The 27,394-nt window shown below is 51.6% G+C and overlaps 2 protein-coding genes and 1 non-coding gene across 3 annotated transcripts; 2 read left to right on the top strand and 1 right to left on the bottom strand.

The window, feature by feature from the left end:
- The first annotated feature begins 3,186 nt into the window (after nt 1-3,186).
- On the top strand, nt 3,187-5,962 carry Tmem160 (transmembrane protein 160). The gene is made up of 3 exons (XM_021168460.3): nt 3,187-3,576; nt 4,532-4,624; nt 5,627-5,962. The coding sequence occupies exons 1-3, from the start codon at nt 3,369-3,371 to the stop codon at nt 5,890-5,892; spliced, it is 567 nt and encodes a 188-aa protein (XP_021024119.1). The 5' UTR covers nt 3,187-3,368; the 3' UTR covers nt 5,893-5,962.
- Nucleotides 5,963-6,198: 236 nt separating this feature from the next.
- Npas1 (neuronal PAS domain protein 1) lies at nt 6,199-26,626 on the bottom strand. The gene is made up of 11 exons (XM_029479073.1): nt 26,505-26,626; nt 25,611-25,846; nt 15,766-15,839; nt 15,512-15,601; nt 13,705-13,873; nt 12,587-12,702; nt 12,219-12,376; nt 11,768-11,874; nt 11,245-11,392; nt 9,693-9,787; nt 6,199-6,770 (listed from the first exon to the last, which is right to left on the bottom strand). Exons 1-11 carry the CDS (start codon nt 26,624-26,626, stop codon nt 6,301-6,303), a joined length of 1,785 nt encoding a protein of 594 aa, XP_029334933.1. The 3' UTR covers nt 6,199-6,300.
- LOC115031569 (5S ribosomal RNA) lies at nt 22,727-22,845 on the top strand. Its single transcript, XR_003837251.1, has one exon. It is a non-coding gene; the product is annotated as a 5S ribosomal RNA (ribosomal RNA).
- Nucleotides 26,627-27,394: the final 768 nt, after the last annotated feature.

Genomic DNA, 27,394 nt, shown 5'->3' with positions numbered 1-27,394 from the left:
TTTGATCACAATAATAGCTAACACCACTGCTTTTGCAATTGCACTTTTATCATTTTGCAAAAAAGTCACTAATGCTCTGAGTATTCAAGAACATTTAGATAGGTGTTGGGAGCAATGAATTGATACTGTTTATGATACTATTCAAACTATCGGGAGGAGGTTCAGAGTTTAAGTGTAAGAAACCACTGGGCAGTGGTGGCACATGCCTTTAATCCCTAAGCACATGGAGGCAGAGGCAGGCGGATTTCTGAGTTCGAGGCCTGCCTGGTCTACAAAGTGAGTTCCAGATCAGCCAGAGCTACACAGAGAAACCCTGTCTTCAAAAACAAAAACAAAAACAAACAAACAAACAAAAAACAAAAACAAAAAGAGTATGAAACCATCTCAAGTGCCATGCTAAATAACAATGGATTTGTGTCAATTCTACTATTTACAACGACAGCCATTATAACTGGGAGACAATTCAAAGACACTTACAGGGCACGTGGCACAGTTCTAACACCCCTCTGGACAGTTTAACTTTGCACACTGAGATGATCAGTTTAAAGAAGTTTTGATGCTGTAAAGTTACTCATGGTTTAAGGCCAGGGTTTCCATCTCGGTCAAGCTTCGAGAATGGCATACATAGCTTGATCATGCTAGCCCTCCTTGTCCTGGGGATGCTTTTATTCCTTCTCATTTTGATAAAACTCACTCGCCTTTAACAACATCAGCATGTTGGCAGCCAAAATACATGGCTTGAAACTGAAAATGGACCGCAGACAGAGCCATTAGTTTAACAGGCTGGCAGTCAAAGCTGGGTAAGATTATGCACAGAGCCTTACCAACCTAAGACAGATGGGTAAGGAAGGCATTCTTGTCAGAACAACCTAACACAGGCACAGTCTTGTTTATGATAAAAAAGGGCTGGCAGTGGTAGTGCATGCCTTTAATCCCAGGTGCATTTCTGAGTTCGAAGCCAGCCTGGTCTACAGAGTGAGTTCCAGGACAGCCAGGGCTATACAGAGAAACCCTGTCTTGAAAAACCAAAATACAAATAAGTGTGTGTGTGTGTGTGTGTGTGTGTGTGTGTGTATGTGTGTATGTGTGTGTGTATGTGTGTGTGAGTGTGTGTATGTGTGTGTGTGTATGTGTGAGTGTGTGTGTATGTGTGAGTGTGTGCATGTGTGTGAGTGTATGTGTATGAGTGTGTGTATGTGTGTGTGTGAGTGTGTATGTATGTGTATGTGAGTGTGTGCATGTGTGTGAGTGTATGTGTATGAGTGTGTGTATGTGTGTGTGTGAGTGTGTATGTATGTGTATGAGTGTGTGTATGTGTGTGTGTGAGTGTGTATGTATGTGTATGTGTGTGTATGTGTATGAGTGTGGGTATGTGTGTGAGTGTGTGTGTGTGTGTGTATGTGTATGTGTGAGTATGTGTGTATGTGGGTGTATGTGTGTGAGTGTGTGTGAGTGTGTGTGAGAGAGAGAGAGAGAGTGTGTGTGTGTGTGTGTGTGTGTTTATATCCAAATTGTCCTGGTTTTACCTCTATGAAGTCCATTTCCTGATAGTCTCCTGGTTTGGTGCTGCAGTACTGAGTACCAGGGTTCTTCTCATTGGCAACCACATTAGTCAATCGACAGCCCTTACAGTTTTTAACAATTTCAGCTGTTTCAGACTGGCATCTTTAATTCTGATGTGGGACTGGTAGACTAAGTCCTGCATTCTCTGGCATCCTGTGTGTGAAGAACAATGGATCTTTTTCAGTATGCGTATACCCATTTTCTCTGGTACAATTAGTTTGTGATCAGCTAGCTGTCCTCCATCATCTCTTAGGACCCTGAGACATGGACAGGGTTTTGGCTCAGATCACATCTTCTGTCTGGTCAGAGAGTGTGAGGTTTCCTGAGTCTAGGGCAATCAAGGACATGAGGAGCCCAATTTTTAGGGCCACTCACCGGGCTGTCTCATTGCCCTCTGGGATGGAGTTTAGTTCTTCCTTCTGCCGTCAGAAGGCCTCTCTATATATAAATAGTCCCATAGATATCAGCAGTAGCAAAGGCACACTGGCTATCTGTGTCTCTTGTCTTTTCTCAGCTCTAATGCCTTGGTCAGAGCTGCCAGTTCAGCTTTGTGGGTTGATACTCCTGTCCGGAGTGGCTCTGCACATATGATCTGAGCAGTCATGCAGAGGCCCACCGATCAAGGTCAGGGTCAGGCAGCAGGGCAGCTGAAAAGTCATCCTGGGGCATTCAAGAAGAGGGGCTGGTAATGAGTCACTCTGGCATCATCTTTAACCAGGAGGCCATTGCTGCACTGGTGGGGATCAGCTTCAGGCAATTGGTGACAGATTGGCCATTGTCTGATGCCAAGGCCCTGAGTCCCTTGGCTCTAGGGAGGTCACCTGTAGTTAGCAGAGTAAAGCCTTCTTAGAGGAGGCACAATAGTCCGAATTTTTCAGGGGCCCTAAGAGGCCTTGGTTGTTTCTTTTGTTTCTGTTGCCACTGAAAGTCACTTATACACCATCAGTAAGAGGAGACTTTACTACAGGTTTTAGCAAGGCAGAATGTTCAACTTTATTATCTACAAACAAGTTGTTGGGTTCCCTTTTAACTTCAGGGCTGCCCTGGGCTTGGGGAGGGGCACCTTTGATCTTTAGCCCCCTCCCTCTTATCTCCTTCTCCGGAGACTATCTGTTTTAGGCATTTCTTATGTGTCCTGTGGTTTGGCTGTGGCTGCTAACAAGATCTTTGCCAGGTCTTGAGTCTGTTGTTTCTGTCCTCTCCTCTGCTTCTCCTCTGCAGTCTCTCTTCTGTTAAATACTCTCTCTGCCACTTTCACTAAGTTTGAGTCTCAGTACCGGTAATAACGTTTTGGAAAGAATCTAAGTGAGGACAGGAATGAATTTCCAGAAATGACATCTTATTAAAATCTGCATAGAAGAAAAACTGAAGAGGAATACAACAAAATAGTTGTGTGTCCTCTTTAGTGAGGTAACTGGTAGTTGTTTCCGTGAGTTCACCACAGTTTTGCAACTAGTCTAAGCAACTAGCACAAGTTTTGTTTCCTGGCTGTTGAGAGCATTCATTAACTTTTTTGAAACTACAAGTCCCAGCAGATATTCCGCCGCACCCTTCTGCAGGTCGAACTGCCTGCCGTACATTGATCTCTGGGATTTGTAGTCTGATGATAAAAATAAGGTGGGTCACACACTACCGGCACATATAACTGAAGTGGAGACACAGCCAGATACACCAATAGGTATTGCGTTCCGGGATTGAGTTGCGGGCAGATCACCAATGGTTGTGTCGCTACTCAAGAGTGATGTGACCTCCAGCCTACAGTAGGCCCGTGGGGCGGAGCTGGTGTCGCGGCCCCATTGCGAGCCATGGGAGGCGGCTGGTGGTGGGCTCGGGTCGCGCGCCTGGCCCGCCTGCGCTTCCGGGGGTCTCTGCAGCCTCCTCAGCGGCCCCGCAGCGGGGGCGCGCGCGGGTCCTTCGCCCCGGGCCACGGGCCACGCGCGGGAGCCTCGCCGCCTCCAGTGTCCGAGCTGGATCGCGCGGACGCTTGGCTCCTCCGCAAGGCACATGAGACAGGTCAGTGGCAGGGGCCGGGGTCGTTCGCGCTACCAGGAGAGGGGTTTCAATGTGCACGTGGGAGTGGGTGGCCAGAGTAAGGCAAGCATCTGCTGGGAACAGGGCCTGTGCTCAGCGGGGGCAGCTTCCTCATGTGAGCGCAGGGAACGGTGTTGGGGGTGGGGGTTGGAGATTTTGCAGCCTGGCCGCATAGGACACCATCTTTCGGGTCCTGGCTAATGGGGTACAGCAGGGATTAGTCGGGGTGGGGAGGAGGCTACGGTTAGGAAGAAGTAGTTGGCAGCACCACACTGCCTAGGTGAGAGACCGTTCCAGAGGCAGCTGGGAGGGAACAAGTTGCTTGCGACAGGGGTATCGGTTAGGATTACAGACAGAGGGGACCACTTGGAATAAAACAAGAGTGTGGCTACCCGCAGAAGATGGGGAAGTTCCGGATTGGACCAGCGTGTAACCAATGGTAGAGAAGGTGGCTGCTGATTGGAGGGAGAGGTGATCTAGACTGCAGGGGGAGGAATCTCAAACAAGGTAATGGGTTGAGAGATTGGAGCCGGTCTGGAGTTGAATGGGGCTAGTAGTGGGAACAGCCTTTTGGCAGCACTCAGGTACTTGAGTGGAGGGGAGGTGTGGACGCAAGGATGAGGCCATGCTAGGTAGGAGCTGTTACCACACAGGAGAAGGGACAGGCTGGAGAAGTTTGTCCCAGAGGTCTGAGGGAGAGAGGGAAGACCACAGGATGTACAAGGGAAGACTTGGGAAGACTTTCTATCCTCAAACTTCAATTCGTGCTCTAGATTTTGAACGTCTGGGACAGAAGGGTAAAGGAATGGGACTTGCATGGGGCTTCCCGGAAGGGATCCGCATCTAGAATACTTTTGTCTTGTGGCTGAATAGGGTGAGAGGGGATCTAGGAAGCAGGGCTTGCTGATGCAGAGCTCCACCCCCCAACTCCCCGCAGCTTTTCTCTCCTGGTTCCGAAATGGACTTCTGTCATCCGGCATTGGGGTCATCTCCTTCATGCAGAGTGACATGGGCCGGGAAGCTGCCTATGGTGAGTACAGACCATCCCTATGGGAAATGGGCCCCTCCCCCTTTTCCTCCAGTTCTGAGTCCTCCTACCCTAACAGTTGGAAAAGGAGAGCACTCCCTCCTTTTTCTTTGCCTCGCTAGTGTAAGCCTCTCTCACACCTCCTTCATCGGCATTGTGAGGAGTCCACCAGACAGTTTCCAAGTAGCCTTGACTCTGTGTACACCTTTGTTTCTACCCCAGACCAGCCCCTTGGGATATTGAGTTTCTCCTCCGAGCCTCAGATACTTCCTTTTACAAAGTCTCACGTATTTGGCTCATGTATTTGAGTCCTTGTCTGCCTTTATTTATTTGTTTGTTTGTTTGTTTGTTTATGTATTGTTATAATGGGAAGGAAAGCAGCCTACTAGTTAAGTGCTGTGTCACTGAGCTACACATCGCCAGCCTTCCACTGGTGACTTTTTTAGCCATGTGCTCTACCTTTGAGCCACGCCCCCAGTCCCTCACTGGGGGATTCTAGGCAGGGGCTCTACCACTGAACTACATCGCCAGCCTTTTTGTTTTTTTAAGATTTATTTTTATTTTATGTGCATATGTGTATATGGAGACCATGTGCATGCCTGGTACCCATGAAGCCAGAAGAAAGCACAAGAACCCCTCGGACTGGAGGTACAGATGGTTGTGAGCCACCATGTGGGTTCTGGGAACTGAACTCAGGCCATCTGAAAGAGCAACAAGTACTCTTAACCTTGAAGCCATCTCTCCAGCACTGCCCCACCCCCCACCCCCTTCCCGTGTTATTTTGAGACAGTCGACGTTGCCCGAGTAAGCCTTCCGTTAGCTAGCACTGCTCCAGCCTCTCACTAGCTGACGTCAGAAGCCTTGCCCTGCCCTGTGTTCCTCTGACCTTAGAAGTCTTGCCCCACCCTGTGCTCGTACTGACTCATCCTCCCCACCCATCACCCTGTCAGCCCCTTGGGATACCCTGGACCCTGTAACTATTGACTACTGCTCCTTCTTCCACAGGCTTCTTCCTGCTGGGTGGCCTGTGCGTGGTGTGGGGCGGAGCCTCCTATGCGGTGGGTCTGGCAGCGCTGCGGGGACCCATGCAACTGTCGCTTGCTGGTGCTGCCGCTGGTGTGGGGGCAGTGTTGATTGCCAGTCTGCTCTGGGCTTGTGCAGTAGGTCTCTACATGGGCCAGTTGGAACTGGACGTGGAACTGGTGCCTGAGGATGATGGGGCAGCCAGTACAGAAGGCCCAGATGAAGCGGGCAGGCCACCCCCTGAGTAAACAACAGGGCTGTAGGGACTGGCTGGGCCTGACGACCGGGACATTAAAACCTGACCCTTCAGCAGTTCAAGACTCTGAGTGATAGCTCCTGTTATCTGGGGAGGTGGGGAGAGGAGACGATGGCAACCTTTAGGGACGAGGCTCAGTGGGTAAAGGCACTTGCTCCCAAACCTGACAACCTGAGTTTGATACTCAGGACCTGCATGGTAGAAGGAGAGACCTAATTTCCACACCATACCACACATGGACACACATACAAGTAAATCATTTCAAAGGAACAAGGCCAAGCAATCATGAGAGGCAGCATCCCCGGGGAGGGAGCCCCTTAGGGCATGGTGTTTAATTCTCAAGAATGACTCCAGGACTTGATCTGTGTCTCAGGTTTGGCCCTCTGGTGTTACACTGTCTTCAGTCTCCCTTCCGCTGCACCCTCGTACCTGTGGGCCCCGGATAGGGCAAGCCCAGCGTAGGGTAAAAGGCCTCTGGAAGCGAGGGGCCTGCGCCCAGCCTGTGCAGATGTGGATACATCAGACTCAACTCGGCAGGGCCATAGCGGATGGTGCCTGGGGTGCACAGACCCCGCACAACGGGTGGCAGGAAGCCTGCATGAAGGAGGGCGGGTGAGGGGTCTCCGGGAGTTGTCAAGCCCCACGGCAGCACTGGATCATGCTTCAGGGCTCCCGCCCGGATAACAGAAGTGAATTCTGGCCGAGGTGGAGCCGGTGGATCCGAGAGCTCCTCCTCTGCACTGTCCTCTGAGCCTCTAGCTTCCTTCGGGCTGGGCTCCACTTTGATGCGTTTGCTTCGGGCCTGAGGGTCCTTGTCCTTGTCCTGGTCCACAGGCACAGCCTGCTTCCCGTCAACTGGAGGCTCTTCCTCTGAAGAAGATATTTTATAGTTATTCTTTGCAGAGCTCTACTGCTGTACCACACCCACAGCCCCTTACAGCCTGCACCCACGGGGGAGGGGGAAGAGGTCAAGATAGAGGCTCTACCACTGCGCCACGCCCCCAGCCCCTCACTGGGGGATTCTAGGCAGGGGCTCTACCACTGAGCCACGCCCCCAGCCCCTCCCTGGGGGATTCTAGGCAGGGGCTCTACCACTGAGCCACGCCCCCAGCCCCTCACTGGGGGATTCTAGGCAGGGGCTCTACCACTGAGCCACGCCCCCAGCTCCTCACTGGGGGATTCTAGGTAGGGGCTCTCCCACTGAGCCTCGCCCCCCAGCCCCTCACTGGGGGATTCTAGGCAGGGGCTCTCCCACTGAGCCACGCCCCCAGTCCCTTAGTGATGGATTCTCCTCAGGTCTACTGGTGAGCCAGATTCTAAGCCTTCTTTTGACTTTCTATGTGTGGATGAGGGTATGGAGGTGAACATCAACACTAGTGCTCTTCCTCCATCGCTATCATCATCATCATTATTACTACCCTGTTGTGTGTATACGATGGAGGTGTACATGCCGCCATGAAGGTGTGCACCAGGTCAGAGGACAGCTTTGCTGAGTCGGGTTTCTATTTCTATCTTCATTGGGACTCTGAGGATCAAACTCAGGTCATCAGGTTTGGATTGTTATCCACTGAGCCATCTCTACGGTCGCATTTGTGTGTGAGTGTGGGTGCACAGGCCCCATGATATACATGTGGGGGGTCACAGGGCAAGGCATTTCTACCTGATGAACCATCTCACTGGATTATTGTCCTTCGAGACAGAGACACTTACTGAACCTAGAACTCACACATTTCTGGCTAGGCTGGCTGGCCAGCAGACTCCTGGGATCTACATGTGTCTGTCCCCTCAACACTGAGGTCACCCAGGTGAGTGCTGGAGATCCAAGCACAGGTCTTTTGTTTGCTTGGATTTTGTTTTTGTTTTCCACACAGGGTTTCTCTGTGTAACCCTGGCTGCCTTGGAACTCACTCTGTGGGTCAGGCTAGCCTGGAGCTCGCAGAGGTCTGCCTGCCTCTGCCTCCCAAGTCCTGGGATGAAAGATGGGTGCATACCACCACCCGGCCCACACTCAGGATTTTATGCATGCACAGCAAGCCCTGTATTCACGGGGTCACCTCCCCAGGCCCTTTTACTCTTTGAGACATGGTCTTGCTAACTTGTCCAGGCTAACATTGGCATCTCCCTGTCTCAGCCTCCCCAGTAGCTGGGATTAAAGCCCTTCATTACCACACCAGCCTCAAAGGAGGCTTCTGAAGGAATGTGTGTCCCCAGCCCTTGCTCTTCAAGTGTAGGCACAGTGGGGTAGGTCTGCAGTTCCCAAGCCCCAGTGATTCTCCCTCCCCCCGCCTCCACCCCCCAGGCACAGAGTAGGCACATTCCCACAGCACAGCTAAGACCCATCCAGCCCTGATATTGCCAGTAAAGCCTAGGCTGAGAAGGCCCAGCTAGACCTCTATAGATGATGGAACCCTCCAGCATGCCCTCCTACAGCAATAGAACTTTGATGGTACTGGACATATCTCATCTGTATTATCCTGAGAGACAGCCACTGGCCACATATTTTGCCAGTGGCTATTTGAAATATGGTGGATAAATTTGAGGATGAAGATGTTTAATTTTGGAGTAGGATGAAGGTTCCCCCTCCCTCCCCCAAGACAAGGTCTCACAATGTAGTTCTGGCTGGCCTGGAGCTCACTCTGTAGACAAGGCTGACCTCGAACTCAGAGATCTGCCTGCCGCTGCCTCCCAACTGCTTTGATTAAAGGTGTGCACCATCATGACCTGCCTGATTGTGTTGTTTTGGAGGTAAGGTCTCACTCTGTAGCTCTCCTAGTCTAGAACTCATTATGCAGACCAGGCTGGCTTCGAACTTACAGAGACCCTTCTGCCTCTGAGTGGTGGGGATAAGGGCTTGTCCTTGAGGTGCTGCTCCCCACCCCAGCTGGTTTTAATTGTTTAGATTCCTCTCATGTGTTTCAGTGCTTTGCCTGCATGTGTCTGTACACTGTGTGCATGCCTGTTGCCTCTGGAGGCCAGGAGAGAGAGAGAGAGAGAGAGAGCATTAGATCCACTGGAACTGGAGTCACATGGTTGTGCATCACCATGTGGGTGCTGGGAACATAACCCCAGTCCTCTGCAAGAGCAGTCAGTACTCTTTATCACTTCCTGGCCCTGTTTCGAATTATTTAATGTGGATATGTGTCTTGTCTACAAGTATGTCTATGTGTCACATGAAGGCCTGGTGCCTACAGAAGCCAGAAGAGGGCATCAGGTCCCTGAGAACTGGAAATAATGGTGGCTCTGAGCCCTGTGGGTGCCAAGAATGAAACCTGAATCCTCTGCAAGAACAAGTGCCCTCAGCCAGGGACTCTTTTTTTTTTTTTCCCCTTGAGATGGGGTTTGTGTAGCCCTGGCTGTCCTGGAACTCACTCTGTAGACCAAGCTAACCTAGAAGTCACAGAAATCCTCCTGCCTCTGCCTCCATGGTGCTGGGACTAAAGGTGTGTGCCACCACTGCCCGGTTCCACTTTACATTTTGAGACAGGGTCTCTAAATCAACATCGAGCTTGCCAATTCAGCCTCGGGACTCCTCCTGTCTCCACCTCCCGACACTGGGATTACAAATGTGTGTCTCACACCTGGCTTTTCTTTATGAGGGTATACCCAAGTCCTTAAGCTTTCCTGGCAAGCACTTTACCCACTGAGTCATCTTCCCAGCCCGAAGGACAGTTAACTCCAGCTGTTAATATAAACAGCCACATGTGTTGAATGGCTTCCACAATGGGTTGTCCCACTGTAGGGCTCTACACCTCAGTCTTTTCTGGGTGTAGACATTGGAATAGGTTAGTTTACCTGTGGGCTCTGGGCCTGGCCTGGATGGCTCCTCCTGAGACACAATAGCTGGAAGCTGGAAGGCATCCAGGGGTGTTTGACTACCTTCAGCATTGCTGGGGACAAGATGATGGAACTGAAAACCAGGGGTCTTGGGACAGCAGTGAGTACAGACATTTTCCAGTATGGAACTTGTGGATACTACCCCACAGTATTAAAAACTTTCTATCAGACCTATAAACTCCTAGTTGGACACACACACACACACACACACACCCCTTGAATTAAACCCAAGAGCCTCCTATGTGCTCTACCACTGAGCCACGCCCCCAGCCCCTCACTGGGGGATTCTAGGCAGGGGCTCTACCACTGAGCCACGCCCCCAGCCCCTCACTGGGGGATTCTAGGCAAGGGCTCTACCACTGAGCCACACCCCCAGCCCCTCACTGGGGGATTCTAGGCAGGGCTCCACCACTGAGCCACGCCCCCAGCCCCTCACTGGGAGATCCTAGGCAGGAGCTCTACCACTGAGCCACACCCTCAGCCTCTCACTGGGGGATTCTAGGCAGAGGCTCTACCACTGAGCCACACCCTCAGCCTCTCACTGGGGGATTCTAGGCAGGGGCTCTACCATTGAGCCACGCCCCCAGCCCATCACTGGGGGATTCTAGGCAGGGGCTCTACCACTGAGCATTCCTGATTGAGACAGAGTCTCCCGGGGTTTCCCAAGGTGGCCTCCTGCCTCAGTCTTTCCACTGGTTGGGACCAAGAGGACCAGACCCAGTTCCAAATATATCCTCATCTGAGTTCTCCCTGCTGTGGCAAACCTGAGCCACTGTCAGCCACCTCGTGTTGCCTGGACATCTCTAAGCATGTCATGGTTATTTGTGTCTCTCCTATCTAAATCACCTGCTCCCTTCTAGGGCCCAAATCAAATCAGCTCAGCAAAGGGGCAAATGGCACCCCTCTTCTCTTTTCTCCCCGTGCATCTCTTAAACCATGCTGCAGCCTCCCCTTGTTCTCCAGTCCCTATTATTTCCTAGTCAACTCTCAGCAGAAAGAAAAATATTTCCAAAAGTGCAGAATTGTGATCCCCTCCAGACATAAAGCCTTCAATAGTTCTCCAGTGATCACGAGATAAAATATCCTGCTGCCATTTACAGCCTCCCCTGTCCCCAACTCTGTGCTCCAGCCCCAATCGCTCTGCTCTTCCCTGGGCTTCTCAGGCTGTAGACCTGAGGCTCATCCGTTCTGTGCCCTCTGCTCACAATACGTGTATGTTTTGCACCACGCTCCCTGTATAGAGTCTGCTGTGGCTCCCCAGTGCCCTGGAGTCCAATTCACACCTTCAGCCCGAAGCACACCACACAAGCGTTCCTGCCCTGCCCACATCACAGATGTGTCTCCTCCCAACAGTGATTCCTCTCCGTGTCACCAAGTGAGGCCATTCCATACCTAGGCCTCCTAGGTTCTTTCCCCTTCGCGTCTACAGAGCCAGCCCTCCCTTAAGGGCCCTGGCTGGGATGGGGAGCAGCTGCCGGGGATGCTGGGATGGCAATGGGCCACCTCTCACCTGAGCACGTGACTGACCCACAGCACGTGATGCTCCCCAGTGCTCTTCCCGTTCCCGGCCACAGTGGCTACAGACTGCAGCCACACGAAGCCCCCCGCACGCTGCAGCCAACGGTAGTAACCAGTCACCACCTGCCCTTTGTCCAGCACTGGTCCATCCCAGGGGAGCAGAGAGCCCAGAGGGGTGGGGAGGGTCAAGGCAGGTGAGCAGGAGACAGGCAGAGGCAGTGAGAGTGGGGAGAATGGAGAAAGAGAGAGAAAGGCACAGAGGTAGTCAGAGACCCAGAGGCACCCCAGCATCGGTCAGAGACCCCTCTTACCCCGCTTACTGACCCTATCCCCCACCCCCAGCCACTGCTCAGCCTCTTTGTTGCTTTTCTGTTCCAAACAGCTCCCAGAAGCTGCAGTGCAACCAGAGACTCTGGTTATCCCTGAAGAAGGACTTCCAGGGAACAGGGAAGCAGGGTCATTCGTGGTTTTGTGGTGGAAGGTGGATGGGGAGAGGGTACAGAAGTGTGCCTCACGGTCCAGATGGCTTTGGCGGATCCTGGTTGCATCCTGTCCATGAACAAACTGGTAGCAGCTGCGTCCCACAAGCTCTGAGGGCCCCATGTCCATATGGTCGCTAACTCTGGAGGACACAGGAAAGAAAGGGAAAAGGAGTTGGGAGACATTGGGTGACTGGAGACAGCAGAGCTGGCTTCAGCGTTCGCCAGGATCCACACCCTTGCAGCACCTCAGTTTCCTTGTGTAAAATGGGCATAGGTGAAGAAAAGGGGGCCCGAAAAAGAAATGGGCAAGCCTCGTCAGGGAGCCAGGGCCACCCTCACATCTCCCAGGCACTTTTGCCTTCTCCCTTGTCCTCTCTCCTCCCAACTCCCCACGGCCCCTGACTGAAAGGCCCAGGATTGACTGGTCCCCACATATCCCCAGGTCCCCTTGGACCCACCTTCCCTCCCGCCCCTACCCTGGTACCTGCTCTCACAAGCAAGGATGGTGAGGCCCAGGCTGAGGCGGAAGACAATCGTGTGTCCGTGCAAAGGCAGCTCAGCCAGTGGGGCCGGGGGCAGCGTGTGTCCAAGGGCTACGAGACCCAGGGCTCGGGCCCTCAGGCGCCCCGTCACATGAATGACCTGTGGAAGGTGGAGGTGGCTGGGGAGGTGCCAGGTGGGACTGCTGAGGCAGGAGGACCACAGCCAAGTCAAAGCTTCCCCCAGTTCCACCTGACACCCACAGATCCCTTGGCCCTGGGAAGGCTTTGAGTGTTTCCCAGTTTCTGTTCTCAGTACCTTGTATCCGGGATATAGCTGGCGCACAGGGGGAAAGAGACAGCTCATACCCACCTTGTACCCTGAAGCTTTGACATTCAGGCCCCTCTTGGTGAGGGTGGACTTCATGCGGACAAAGAAGGACCGCTCTTGGGCTCGGAAGGCAGGGGATGCCTCGGTGGGGCTGGCTTCTGAGGCAGAACAAGAGGGCGCTGTCATAGTTTTCCAGAACCAGCCTCAGTGTGGCTGCTCCAGACACTCAGATGCATCTAATGGTCGCACAGGTACACTGATAAAATAATCTCCCATTGTGGGACAGCCAGGTCCAAGGTTAGATGAGCCCCTCTTTCCTGCTCAGAAGCCATCTCTCAGTTCTGCCCCCCGGGCATCCGCTGGCATCAGTCTGACCCAGGCTGGAGCAGCCACCTGTGACCCACAGAGGACAGGCTAGAACTGTTGTGACAGCCAGGGCCCCTATCACAGACCAGAAGTATAAACGAAAGGAAGCTGTGCTGTGGTGGCACGTGCCTTTACCTCAGCACACAGAGGCAGAGGCAGAGGCAGGAGGAGTTCAAAGCCAGCCTGGTCTACAGAGTGAGCTCTAGGACAGCCAGGGCACTTATACAGAGACATCCTGTCTCAAACAAACAAACACTAAAAAACAAAACAAAACAAAAAAGCCCCAAACAATCAACAAAAAGAACCGGATCCTGAAAGTTAAACACTCACCACATATACACACACACACACACACACAACTAAAAATATGGAACAGCTGGGTGACTTGGGGCAAGTAACTTGATCTCTCTGAGCGTGCCTGGACTTGGGGGCCATCCCTCGTGGCTTGTGGTTTGAAGTTAGGGCCCAATGAAAAATTAAAGGCACAGTGGAATGTAAAAAAAAAAAAAAAAAAAAAAAAAGTTCTCAGTCTTATTCCCACTTCCTTGTAGCAGCTCAAATGTTGGTGTATTTTGGCCACTCTGGGGAACCAGGCAAGTTTAGACACCCTAGTGCCTTAAGTTGGCTTGACTCATTGTGGGTTTTTTGTTTTGGGTTGTTGTTGCTTTGGTTTGGGTTGTTGTTGTTGTGTTTGTTTGTTTTACAAAACCTTGTTTTGTAGCATGTTAAACACAAAAACCAGGATCTACCCTCAGGCTTCATTCACTGGCAAGGAGGGGATTCCTGGAAATTACCAATCTCGGGGGTGTCCACCAGCGAGGAGGAAGACGATGAGGAAGAGGAGGACACGGAAGGTGGTGTAGGGGGGCCGATGCTTGCAGCCCGCAATCCAAGTTGCTCTAGGACCTCCGAGTGGTCCCCAGGATGGATGTAGTCGAAGACGCTGCTGCCCGTCAGCTCCACCTGCCGGTGATGGAGAGGAATGCAGGAGCCGTGTGAGCGCCATAGCTGAGGCTGGGTTTAGCTTAGGGTCTGCTCGCCCAACCTTCAAGTGCACTTCACACCTGGCTTGTGTTTTTCTTAGATGTTTCCTGCTTTTTTGAATTAAGGAGGGATCGGCTTTTGTTTGTTTGTTTGTTTTGAGGCAGGGTCTCACTTTTTTTTTTGGGGGGGGGCGGGGTTTGAGACAGGGTTTCTCTGTAGCCCTGGCTGTCCTGGAACTCACTTTTTAGACCAGGTTGGCCTTGAACTCTCCCAAGTGCTGGGATTAAAGGCGTGCGCTCCTACGCCCGGCCTCACTTTTTTTTTTCAAGATTTATTTATTATTTTATCTAAGTACACTGTAGCTGACTTCAGACACACCAGAAGAGGGCGTCAGATCTCATTACCGATGGTTGTGAGCCACCATGTGGTTGCTGGGATTTGAACTCAGGACCTTTGGAAGAGCACCTGCTCTTAACCACTGAGCCATCTCTCCAGCCCAGGGTCTCACTTTTATAGCTCTGGCTTCAAACTTATTAATCTGCCTGCCTGTACCTCCTGAAATTCTGGACTAAAGGCATGTGCTGCAACATCTGGCCCTCTTTGGTTTTTTTCTTTTTTTAGACAGAGGTTTGCTAGGTAGCTCAGGCTGCCCTCAGACCCCCAGACTCGGCCTCCCAAGTGCTGGAAATCAAGCCTGGCAGTTGTCAGCTCTTTAATGAGTTAGGGCCTTGGAGATTGGCCTCTCAGATCTCACATGGATCCCATGTCAGGCCCCTTCAGTACAGCCTCTAGCTTTCTGTTCTGATCATGCTCTGATTTCACAGGGAGCCTCTGACCTTCAAGCCCCATTTAAAACTCTCCTGGAAGCTGCATACCCAACTATGGAAATTCTTACTCAGAAACCTGCCGTGCCTTCTTCTACTGTCCCTCTGCTTGGAGTGGGTGACCTGTCTCCCTCCAACCTTCATCCCCCCTGTGGTCCTCACCCTCATCCCCCCACCCTACCCACACAACCACCTTATCCACCCTACTTTGTCATCTACACATTCAAGTCCCCTCCTTTGGGGTAGTGTTAGTTTTTGAGACAGTCTCATATAGCCTAGGCTGGCCTGAAACTTCTGGTCCTCCTGCCTCCACCTCTGCAGTGCTGGAGTTTAATGTAAGGTTTATACCTCACCGCCATGCCCAGTTTATGCAAGGAACCCAGGGCTTTCTGAACACTAGGCAAGCATTCTATGAACCAAGCTACAATCCTGCCCCAGACACAATGGATTGGAGTCCCAGGACCTCCAGAATGGTACGTACACAAGTGGCATACCGCTGATTCACACCGTCACTGAGCTCAGCCCCTCCCTGGGGGATTCTAGGCGAGCACACATGGCTGTAGAACTACATCTCTAGACCAAATTTTAATTTTGAAATGAGGTCTTGCTAAGTCTCCTTGGCTGGCTTTGAACTTGTGGTCCTGCTTGAGTCCTCCAGCATATGTCGGGCTGCTTTGTGGGGTTCCAAGGAAGGTTGTCTGTTTTTCACGTTGTGCTTAGTGATACCAGAAGAGAGTAAGGGCATGCATAGGTCAAGCGGTAAAGATAGCTGCCTACTGCAGGGAAGACTTACCTGTGAGAGACCCAGGTAGATGGACACTGTCTCTGAGATGTAGAGAAATTTCCCTTCCTGGTTCAAAGCGAACACGAAGCCATCCAAGGACTAGAGTTGAGACAAACAGAGCGGGTGTAGGAAGGGAACAACCAGGGGACCCTTAGTCCTGTCCAGTTCTCCACAGGGAACTGACGCAGGAAAAATAGTGCTATTCCCAGATGCTACCACCAGGTGGCAGCACAAAGCAGCAGGCTAGGAAGGGAGGCGCTCACCTGTAGGATGTGTCCACCTAGGTGTTGCTCGAAGACTTCAGAGACTAGAGCCACAGGGCCTCGGCGGCCTGGGGCTGGGGACAGAAGGAGGAGGAGGACAGTCAGGGCCCCTTGGTCTGACTCACTGCTCTGGGCAGCCCTTAGGGGCCCAGTCAGTCTTAAACTCCCAGCCAGCCACCATAGAGAACCAGTTCACAGGATGGTTGTTCCCTAGGGGACAGAGAGACCAAGACTGAGTGACAGACATTGAAAAGAGGGATTTGTCCACTCCCTCATTCTTTTGCACACCAAAACCAAAAAGTTTTGAATACTTCTGTTCACAGGTCCTATACCGTACAGGCAGTGCTAGTGACGGGAAGAGCGCAGACTGTCCTGACTGGGCACCGAAGCCCGGTCCAATGAATAGCCCAAGGCTGAGGCTGACCTGGTGGTGAAGGCCTGTAACTCCAACTACTTGGCAGGCAAGGCAGGAGAATCAATGACTAAAGGCTTGCCTGGGGTACAATAACAAACGAGTTCCTATCTCAAAAGTTAAAAAGAGGGCTGGTAACATAGATCAGTGATGAAGCATCTGCCTAGAATCCCCCAGGGAGGGGCTGGGGGCGTGGCTCAGTGGTAGAGCCCCTGCCTAGAATCCCCCAGTGAGGGGCTGGGGGCGTGGCTCAGTGGTAGAGCCCCTGCCTAGAATCCCCCAGTGAGGGGCTGGGGGCGTGGCTCAGTGGTAGAGCCCTGCCTAGGATCCCCCAGTGAGGGGCTGGGGGCGTGGCTCAGTGGTAGAGCCCCTGCCTAGAATCCCCCAGGGAGGGGCTGGGGGCGTGGCTCAGTGGTAGAACCCCTGCCTAGAATCCCCCAGTGAGGGGTTGGGGCGTGGCTCAGTGGTAGAGCCCCTGCCTAGAATCCCCCAGTGAGGGGCTGGGGGCGTGGCTCAGTGGTAGAGCCCTGCCTAGAATCCCCCAGGGAGGGGCTGGGGGCGTGGCTCAGTGGTAGAGCCCTTGCCTAGAATTCTCCAGTGAGGGGCTCTGTGGTAGAGTGCTTGTCTAGTATTCATAGGCTCTGGGTTCAATCCACTGCACTGAAAGACAGTAACAAAATCCAAAGAAACACAAAATTATGAGAGTAGTTAGAGAAGTTTGCACTGCAGGGTGGACTGCACATTAAGATAGCAGCTGAAGATCACAGCTCAGTGATTCTTCAATAAGTGAAAAGAGAGCTATGACGTGAGCCTCTGGCAATCCCTTTACAACCCAACAACCTTAAGATAGGTACTGTGAGGAGTGCTGTATACACACAGAGAGAACAGCATTACATAAAGCCAAGAAAAAATCCCCAACGTCCAGCCTCCGAGAACGGATACAAAATGCGGTAGATCCAAGATGAAGAGGAATGAAGCCTTGATTTGTGATGGAATATTATAAAAGCAGACAGGCACAAAAAGGCCACAGTGACCCCACGCCTATGAAATGTCTAAAACTGGCAAGTCGATGGGAGCAGAAAGCAGGTCTGTGGTTGGCAGCACTGGGCAGGTGGCTGCTTCATGGCTGCAGGACTCCTTTGGGACTATGCAGTAAATGGTGCTGGTTTGGATACTTTAAAACAGCCTTGCGTGTACAGCAAGTTCCAGGCCAGTCAGGGCACAGAGTGAGACCCTGTCTAAAAGCTGGGATGGGGGAGGTGTAGAGAACTGGCTGAGTGGTTAAGAGCACGCTCTCTTGCGGAAGGACCCTTCTAATCTCAGGGATTTGATGCCCTCTTCTGGCCTCTGTCAGTACTACACATCTGTGGTACATACATTCATGTAAAACACTCACACACTTAAATATAAATAAATATTTTTAAAAGTTGTCGAAATGAGTTAGTGGTAAATGCATGCACCATCAGACTTGAAGATCCCCAGAACTTATGTGATACAATGAGACTTGATTCTCACAGATTGTCCTCAGACCTCCACCTGTGTGCTGTGTCCTGCCCACATACACACATGAACAGATAAACAAATTAAGTTTTTTAAAATGCTATCTAATTTTACTATGGATACATTTTGGATGAAAATTTTTAGTTTCTTTGAAATAGAGTCTCAATAAATAACCCAAGTTTGACTAAAATTTGCCATTCTCCTGTCTCAGCCTCCTGAAAACTACATTTACAGGGATGCATCAGCAGGCTTGAGTACAGTGTGTGGGCTTTCTTTTTTTCAGTGCTGTGCACTGAACCAGAGCCTTGCACATGTTAGGCAGTTACTTTCCCACTGAGCCACACCCCCAGCCCCTCACTGGGGGATTCTATGCAGGGGCTCTACCACTGAGCCACACCCCCAGCCTCTCATTGGAGGATTCTATGCAGGGGCTCTACCACTGAGCCACACCCCCAGCCTCTCATTGGAGGATTCTATGCAGGGGCTCTACCACTGAGCCACGCCCCCAGACCCTCATTGGAGGATTCTATGCAGGGTGCTGCCATTGAGTTACACCTCCTGCTGGTATTTTTGTATAGTATACCATGGCAGAGACGTGTATACAATAGTGAAACTTTTGCAGATGTGTTGAGGAGATGAAGACATACAAGGAGGAGAAAGTTAGAATTCCAGAGAGACTTAAATTCTGGGACAGACAGTCACTAAGACATAGGCTGAATGTCACAGTCGTCCCCCTCCCCCGGTCAGGACACCTGGATGCTGTAGTTACCCCCCCCCCGATCCCCCCTAACCCCCGCCCCAGCTTCCCAAGAGAGAACCCAAGCACTCTGTCAGTGGCCTTCCCTCTGTTAGGCTAAGGGCCTGGAGTCACCTCTTCTTCTTGTGCCTCAGTTTCCTCTTTAAATGGATTTGCTGCAGGGGTCTGAGTTCCTAGACTGCCAAGTGTCTAGGGAGCATGAAGGAGGAAAGCAGGGAGTGAGGTGGGAATGGTGCTTTTCCTGGGCAGGACCCCTGCCACCCCTGTTCCTCAGGACTCCCCCAAGTCAGCCAGGCTGTCAGAGTCTACCCCAGGCCTCCCCAGACCCCCCTCCCATCTGACTGCTGTTTCTCCTGCTTCCTCCCCATCTGAACCTCCAGGAACAATAAGTGTGGGGGGTGATGGAGACCCCTCCCCCGAAACCCAGCTCCAAGCAGCCCCGTGACAGGCAGGAACAATGCTGCCTGCTAATTGTGGCAATTTTCCCCTGTCATTTTTGCTAATTCCTTCATTTTCCCTCTCCGGGGATCAGCCCGGGTCAGACTGAGCTGCTGCATTAATGGGCACACTGGGATGGGGGTGCACAGGAGGAGAGCTTGGGAACCTGCTGTGCCCCCCCATGCACATGACCCATCCCCTGCGACAAGGATCCCAAGGTGTGCTTAGGATTGCCTACCGATGTCTTAGTACCCCCACTTTCCACCTCCCCAAACCTACCGGCTCCCTATTCTTCCCACCTACAGCCCCTCCATGTCCCAATTCAACAGGTGTGCTCCACCTTCACAGCTGCCCTGCCCAGAAGTCCAAAGACCCTGAAATCACTTATTCACTTAATTGCTTATTCAACTAATAAACATTTGTCAGGCAACGTCAGGGTGGTGGTGGAAGCCTGAGGTGGGTGGAAAGGAAGAAGGGAGACATGGGCAGAGAGAGGGTATGCTCAGAAAAGGGAGGGCAGGAAAGATCCCTACCAAGTTTCAGGAGGTCCCCTCCCTTCCCATCCTATGAGTTTCTCATCTTGGGTCCTTGGGAATGAAGGGCTAGGTTTTCATGACTCTCGGGAGTGGAAGAGGAGATGTCCTGTCACTCAATCATCTGTTATCATCGGGCTCGATGGATGCCCAGGGGACCTCAACCTGTTGTAGGAATTATATTTCTCTTTCAAGACAGGATTTTCTGTGTAGCCTTGGCTGTCCTGGAACTCACTCTGTAGATCTGGCTGGCCTTGAACTCACAGAGATCCACCTGCCTTTGCCTTGGCCCAAGTGCTGGGATTAAAGGTGTGTGTCACCACTGCCAGGCTGGAACTCACTGCGCATCGAAAGATGATCTTGCGCTCCAGATCCCCCTTCCCTTCTCTACTGGGATTACAGGTCTGCACCGTGCCTGGTTTGTCTAGTGCTGGGATGCAACCCAGGGCTTCCTACAGGCTAGGCAAATGTTCTACCAACTAAATGCCAACCCCAGCCTTGTGCTAAGAGCAGTTGGGTTTTGTACATCAAAGGCCTCCAGGGCCACAAACAGGTATACAGTGGGTGACTAATATATCATCGAGACGAATGCTAAAGTATCAGTCTAGACTACTCCTGAGAGTTTCTGGGGTCTCTCCCTTCGGCTTTCCCTCTTCCTCCTACCCGCTTTCCCATCTCCTTTCTCAGTTTATCCAGCCCCTCTGCCCAACCCCCAGTCTAACCCTCACTGTCTCCTTCAGCTTCTAGGCTGTCCTTTGTGCCAGCCCTCGCCTGGCCTTTCTCACACCTGGCATTTTCACTCCTTTAAGTCTTGGGTCAAAGGTTACTTCCTCCTGAGGTAGTGTCCTACCTGGGGACGAAGATGTCACCTCACTCAAGGACAGTTTACTGAGCATTTCCTCCATTCCCCCAACATTGTTAAAACAATGCACACAAACGACTGGGGGAGAGGGCTGGGGCGATCGTCCAGCTGGAAAATCATTTGCTACGCAAGTGTGAAGACCTCATTCAAATCCCCAGAACCCATGTGAAGCTGGATATGTTAGTGAACACTGTATTTCATCATTCGTACTGGGAGATGAGAGATGAAAGACTCCCTCGGAGCCTGTGGGCCAGCTTGCCTGCCCTCTGCTAGCCTGCCCCGTGGTAGCCTGCCCTCTGCTAGCCTGCCCTGTGCTGCACTGAACAATAAATAGACTTATCTCAAGAAAAGGAGGAAGGCAAAGGTTGACACCTGGTAACACACACACACACACACTTACGTGAATGCATGCACACATGCACATGTACACACTTATAAAGAATAATAAAAAGACTGGAGGGGCTGGTGAGATGGCTTAGTGGGTAAGAGCACCCGACTGCTCTTCCGAAGGTCCAGAGTTCAAATCCCAGCAACCACATGGTGGCTCACAACCATCTGTAACGAGATCTGGTGCCCTCTCCTGGAGTGTCTGAAGACAGCTACAGTGTACTTACATATAATAAATAAATAAGTCTTTAAAAAATAAAATAAAATAAAATAAAAAGACTGGATAGATGCTTCAGCAGTTAAGAACACACATCGTTCATGCAGAAGAATAGCTTGGCTCCCAGTACCCAGCTTGGGTGGCTTTAAACCACCTGTAACTTCAGCTGCAAGGGATTCAACACCCTCTGGCCTCTTCCAGCAGGGGCACACACATGGTGCACATAAGCACATGTAGGCACAAACACATACACGTACAGTTTTTGAAAACTTTAAAAAAACAGTAAAAAGTAAAAAGTGGTGGTGCATGTCTTTAATCCCAGTATTTGGGAGACAGAGGCAGGAGGATCTCTGTGAGTTCGAGGACAGTGTGGTGTACAGAGCAAGTCCAGGGCTGGTTACACTGAGAAACCCTGTCTCAAAAAATAAAACAAACAAAACCCCATCTCCCCGACATACTCTGAAGCTCCTGGGTAGATGATGTCATCATGTTTTATAGATTGAGGCTTAAAGGTGGGGTGGGTATCCAAGGTAGGAGCCTGTCATGCTATGTAGTCAGGGAAAGGCCTTCTGGGTGACCAATCCTAAACACACCATCCTTGCTACAATGTATCTGAGGGAGCCTAGGCCTAGTTACTGTCTTGTATGAGAGAGAGAGAGAGAGAGAGAGAGAGAGAGAGAGAGAGAGAGAGAGAGAGAGAGAGAGAGAGAGAGAGAGAGAGAGAACCATTCCTTATCACTCATTATAAGAAATTTTGGACTCTCGCTCTGTCCATCAGCGTGGGTCCCTTGTCCACTGGGATCAACACACGTGGGAAGAGTTATTACTGTCCAGTAATCACAAATTAACTGTGACTGCAGTCCCCAAGTATCTACTAGCCTCCCTGGACATCAGGCACAAAAGTGGTGCACAGACATGTATGCAGACCAAACACCCTTATACAAACAACAACAACAAACAACAGCATCAATAATAATAGCTTAAATGCAAGGTTAGAGAAAGAGACGAATAGGGAATTATCTAAAACCAAAGAAATTTAACATCTGGGACCTAGAAGGGATGTTCAAGTGTGGTAGTTAAAAATTGACCCAAAGCAGATACACATGGCAGAGTTTAACTTTCATCCCAGATGGCAGATGGAGGCAGAGAGTTCTAGGCCATCTAGGACTACACAGAGAGACCTTGTCTAAGATAAGAAAGAAAGTAAGCAAGCTTGAACTCAGGGTCATAGAACCGGGTCAGTAGGTCAAGGAGCACATTCCCAAGCCTGTCTGTCAGAGTTTGATCTCTCTGTGCTCAAAGAGAAGATCAATTGTGGGCTGGAGCACCAACTGTTCTTCCAGAGGTCCTGAGTTCAATTCCCAGCAACCACATGGTGGCTCACAGTCATCTGTAATGGGATCTGATGCCCTCTTCTGGTGTGTCTGAAAACAGCTACAGTGTACTCATATATAGAAAATAGGTGTATATAGGTATGTGTGTGTATTTATTATATGTATATATATACATATATATATATACATTTATTATATGTATATATATATATACACACACACATATATATATATATATATATATATATATATATATATATATATATATGAATGAGAGGATCAACTCCTGAAGATTGTTCTTCTAGGGGAGTTGAAGAGCTGGAGCAGCAGTTAAGAACACTGCTCTTCCAGAGGACCGGGGTTTGATGCCCAGAATCTACATGGTGGCTCACAAGTGTATATAACTCCAATTTCAGGGGGATCTAGTGCCCTCTTCTGGCCTCTGTGGGCACCAGTGTACATGTGCATGCAGGCAAAATACACAAATACATAAAATAAAAGCCTCTTAGAAAATGAACCAAGTCTACGGCTATACCACCCTGAACGCGCCCGATCTCGTCTGATCTCAGTAGCTAAGCAGGGTCGGGCCTGGTTAGTACTTCGATGGGTGACCGCCTGGGAATACCGGGTGCTGTAGGCTTAAAAAAAAAAAAAAAAAAAGACAATGAACCAAGTAGCTACCATCTTCCCCATTTGGGTCTCATTTTCTCAGGGTCTTTCTTCCAGTCTTCAGAGAGCTACTTTGGTGTAGATTAGCAGGGGCCTAAGTTTTTGAATTTGGTTGTCTGTCGACCGGATGTTGAGCCCCCCCCCCCCCCCCCCGCGTTCCTGACCAGTTGGTTCTGATGCACAGGTGGGCATTGTGGAAGTGGCTAAGAGACGACCCGGCCCGGGGTGCTGTGACCAGAGTGAGCCTCTATCTCTTGAAGCTTCCGGATGCCCCTTCAAGTGTTGAGGGGCTGGACACCGTCAGGGCTCTCTCAGCCCCCCTTTTTCCCTCCCTGGGGCTCCAGGACAATAGACAAGATGTTTATCCCCCGCCGGCGCACATGTTGTTCGCGGTAATGACAGTAATCAGCCTCGCTAATGCGGCATTCTCTCAGCGCCAGTCAATTCGCCTAATTACCGCCTGGGAAGCCGGATTATTTAAATTTAAATGGTGATTTATTGCGGGACTTAATCAATGCTATTTTCTCTCCCCCCACCTCCTCTCTGGGTACCAGGGCAGGAAGGGAATAGGAACCCTCTCCAACCCCACCCTAAGGACCCCATTCTTCCTGAGTGTGTGTGTGTGTGTGTGTGTGTGTGTGTGGAGTTTCTTCACCTGTGACCATAGGTAACACTTTTGCTGCCCTGTAATAACAATTAAGTAGGGATATATAAACTAGAATGATGAAAATATAATATTCTATGCATCAGTAATCAAAGGTAGGAAGAAAAATGAGATATTCATCTATATGTTGACATCTTACATATACTACATTGTTGCAAATTATAGATTATAAATTTTCTTCTACTGTGTCACATCTACATCTATCTACAAGGGACTTTTTTTTTTTTTTTATCTGAGACAAGGTTTCTCTGTGTAGCCCTGGCTGTCCTGGAACTTACTTTGTAGACCAGACTGGCCTCGAACTCAGAAATCCGCCTGCCTCTGCCTCCCAAGTGCTGGGATTAAAGGCGTGCGCCACCACTGCCCGGCTACAAGGGACTTTTTGCTTCATTTTTTATTCTCTATTAATCTTGTTTTGAGACAGGATCTCTTGTGGCCCAGGCTGACCTAGAACTCACAGTGTAGCTGAGAATGAGTTTGGCCTTCGGCTTGTTACAGTAACAGGTGTGTGCTTCCATGCCTGCTTGCTAGAATTTGTTTGTTTGTTTCTGAGACTGGGTCTCTTTCTGTAGCCCTGGCTAGTTTCCAACTCACTACATAGAGGAGGCTGGACCTAAACCCACAGAGATCTGCCTGTCTTTGTCTCTCAGGTGCTGGGATGAAAATGCCACCGTGCCTGGCCCTTTTTGTTTTGAGACAGAATCTCATTTTGTAGCAGAGGCTGGCTTCATACTCATGGTAATTCTCCTGCTTCAGCCTCAGGAGCACTGGGTGAATAAGCCATCAACACCAGACCCAGCCAGGGCAGGGACTCTGGTCTAGTGTGTTTCCTGCTATGTCCTGGGCACTCACAATGGTATCACACATGGAATTGACTCTCCATAAACAGTAAGGTGACACAGGCCACATACCGAAGGCTGCCTTGCCTGGTCCTTTGCAGGGAGTTCCAGGGGCCTTGCCTGATGGGGGTGGCACTGATGGTCAATCCTATTTCTTCTCTCTCTCAGTCTCTCTCTCAGTCTCTCTCTCTCTCTCTCTCTCTCTCTCTCTCTCTCTCTCTCTCTCTCTCTCTCTCTCTCTCTCTCTCTCTCTCCTCTCCCTCTCTCTGAGACAGGGTTTTTCTTTGTAGCCCTGGCTGTCTGGGAGCTCACAGAAATCCACCTGCCTCACTTCTGGAGTGCCGGGATTAAAGGCGTGCTCTAGCTACCACTGCCCACCGCCAATGCAGCACAGGAAGAGGGGAGGCGCCTCGCTGGGGGACTTCAGGGCTAGGGGTTGGTGTGGGGATGGACACACAGCTAATGTCACCAAGGAGAACCTTCTTGATGATCTATCATCCCCCCTCCTGGCCATATTGTGACCTCCTCACCTCAAATGGGGAATTTAGCCCCCAGTTTTCTGTGTTCCCTGGAGTGCCACAGGACCGTTCGGGAGCCCACCCTTATTGGTTGAGTGGAGGCCCTGGCGGGGGTGGGAAGAGGCACCGAACAGCTGGAAACTTCTGTAGCAACCCTGGTTCATCTCACCTCATAAAATTAATAGCCTCTGCTGTGTGTGGAGGCAGACGCCTGTACTCCCAACACTGAGGAGATGGAGGCAGGAGGATCCCAAATTCAGGGCTGGCCTATACTACATATCAAATTCCAGGCCAGGCCAGACCAGGCTACAGGAGGCACGATCTAAAAGACAAGCGCCAGGACGGGGTGATGGCGCTCACCTTTAAACCCACAGGACCCACAGGAGCCAGAGGCAGGTGAGCTGGAGACCAGCCAAGTCCACATATCAAGTCCCAGGCTAGCCGAGGTTACATAGTAAGGCCCTGTCTCATCAAACGACGACAAAAACAATAACCACCTTTTCCAGTGATCTAGATTGCTGCCAGGTTCTGACTTAAGTCAAAAGTTTATAAAAAATCCTCAACTTGTCCCCTCGAGACCAGTTGGGAAACCACCAAAGGTCTGGTGGACTCTCCAGGAGCCGGGTCAGGGCCGGCCTGGCTTTCTCAATCCTGTCCCCAAGGCTGGGGGTAGGGCGGCAGGGGAGAACTTGGCAGCGTGAGCATGCGCACTCACCGAGGCCAGCCGGAGGCCCGACGGCCCGCAACCCCCAGGGCGGCGCCCCCAGCGCGGCAAAACGACGCAGGCGGAGGTAGGTGACGCTAAGGCGCACGATGGACGCCTTGTCCAGCTGGCTGGAGATGGCACCGGGCAGAGGGAGCAGCTTGGCTAGCTCGAAGAACTCCAGATTTTCCTTCCCGCGCCGCCAGCGCGCAGCGTTGCGGGACTTCTCTTTGCGCTGCGCCTGCAGGCTGGGCGGGCGGCATGGAGGAGGTGTCAGTAAGAGTCCTGGAAACGCGGTCCCAGCACTTCAGGAAGTGGGATAGGCCTGAGTGCGAATTCTACATCCCTGCTGGCTTTTGAGGACAGGGACAGAACCTTTATTTAATAATAATAATAATTTAATTATTACTATGGTATTTGGGGTACTAGGGTTTGAACTGAAGGTCTACCACCGAACTACATTCCTCAGGTTTGTTTTTTGTTTTTTTGTGTTTTGTTTTTGGAGACAGAGGTCTTACTATGTACACCAGGCTGGCCTTAAACTTGTAGAGAGATTAGCTTGCCTCGGCCTCCGGAGCACCGAGATAAAAGGCGTACATAACCACGCCCGGCTAATGTTTTTGCCTTTTGCGATAAGTTCTATTTTGCCCAGGCTAGCCTTGAACTGGCGAGCCTCCTGCTTCAGTTGTGATGTCAGGCTACGGGGCTGGGGGCAGAACCTTCTCTTTAGCCGGTGAATTCGCAGCTGGGGGACTGAAAACAGAACTCAGCAATAAGTGAGGGTGACAAAGTCTAGATACGGGTCAGGGCACGGGCCAGAGGATGAATGTCATCTGAAAGGCTGTGAAGCCCCCCCACCCCCGCACGCCTTCGGGGGAGAGGCTATTCAGGGGCAGATTTGCTCACCAGGGTCCGGGCGGGGCCTTGACCATCAGCCCAGGCAGGAAATCCCAGGGGACGCCGGCTCCACGACCGCCCCCGCACTTGACTTCACCTCGGCCACCGCTTCTGGGATAGGGGGTCGCCATCTCGACGGGGACTCGGGAATTCAGGCGCGAAGGAGTCGCGGGTGGGGTTCAGTTCCCTGGGGGAAGATCGTCCAGGGAAACTGAGGTGCGTGCGTGTGCCCAAGGGTCAAGCCAGGAGATGCCTTAGATGCGTTCCTCAGTTTCCCCTTCCTGGGAAGCCGCGGTTCCCACCCTGGCGCTCCGGGTGAGGACGTGCCCCGCCGCCGCCTCCCCCGCGCGGCCCGCCAGCGCGCCCGCCTCACGCCCGCGCCGGGCCGGCTCCCGCATACCAATGGGCGCACGCGGCGCGCATACGGATCGGACCGGCCCGCGCGCTGCGTGCCAAGCATGCCCAAGCTGCGCTGGGGCGGGCTCCTCGCTGGGGCCCAGACGCTCTGGGCTCCATCCCCCCATAGCTCCCAGCACCTGAAGGACCTGTTCCCCAAAGCCATCCCCAGAGTCCCACTCCCCAGGTCTGCAGCTACACCCACTTCCTAGCCTGGGCTAAGGAGGCAGGGAGGACAGAGGGACCCCACCCCAAGTCCTGCCCAGGAAGCACTCAAGCCCCTCGGGGTGGCGCCACCTGACCCGGCTGCTAAATATCCCTAATGTACAACTTCCTCCCTAAAGACCAGGGTGTAAGACCCTGGTCTATGACACCGCTGGTCACCGTGACTCCAGGATGGACGCGACACTCAGGGCCCAGGTACTGGAATCCAGATCCTTTAGAGCCAGGGACGTGTCCATCTGGTTCTTTCCTCTTCACGATTAGGCGTCCAGGCCGATCAT

Source organism: Mus caroli, unplaced genomic scaffold (genome assembly GCF_978045245.1).
Source record: "Mus caroli unplaced genomic scaffold, Mus_caroli_1 scaffold_8, whole genome shotgun sequence".
Lineage (NCBI taxonomy): Eukaryota > Metazoa > Chordata > Mammalia > Rodentia > Muridae > Mus > Mus caroli.
The sequence above is the reverse complement of the archived record's forward strand: the minus strand, read 5'-3'. Positions and strand labels throughout refer to the sequence as shown.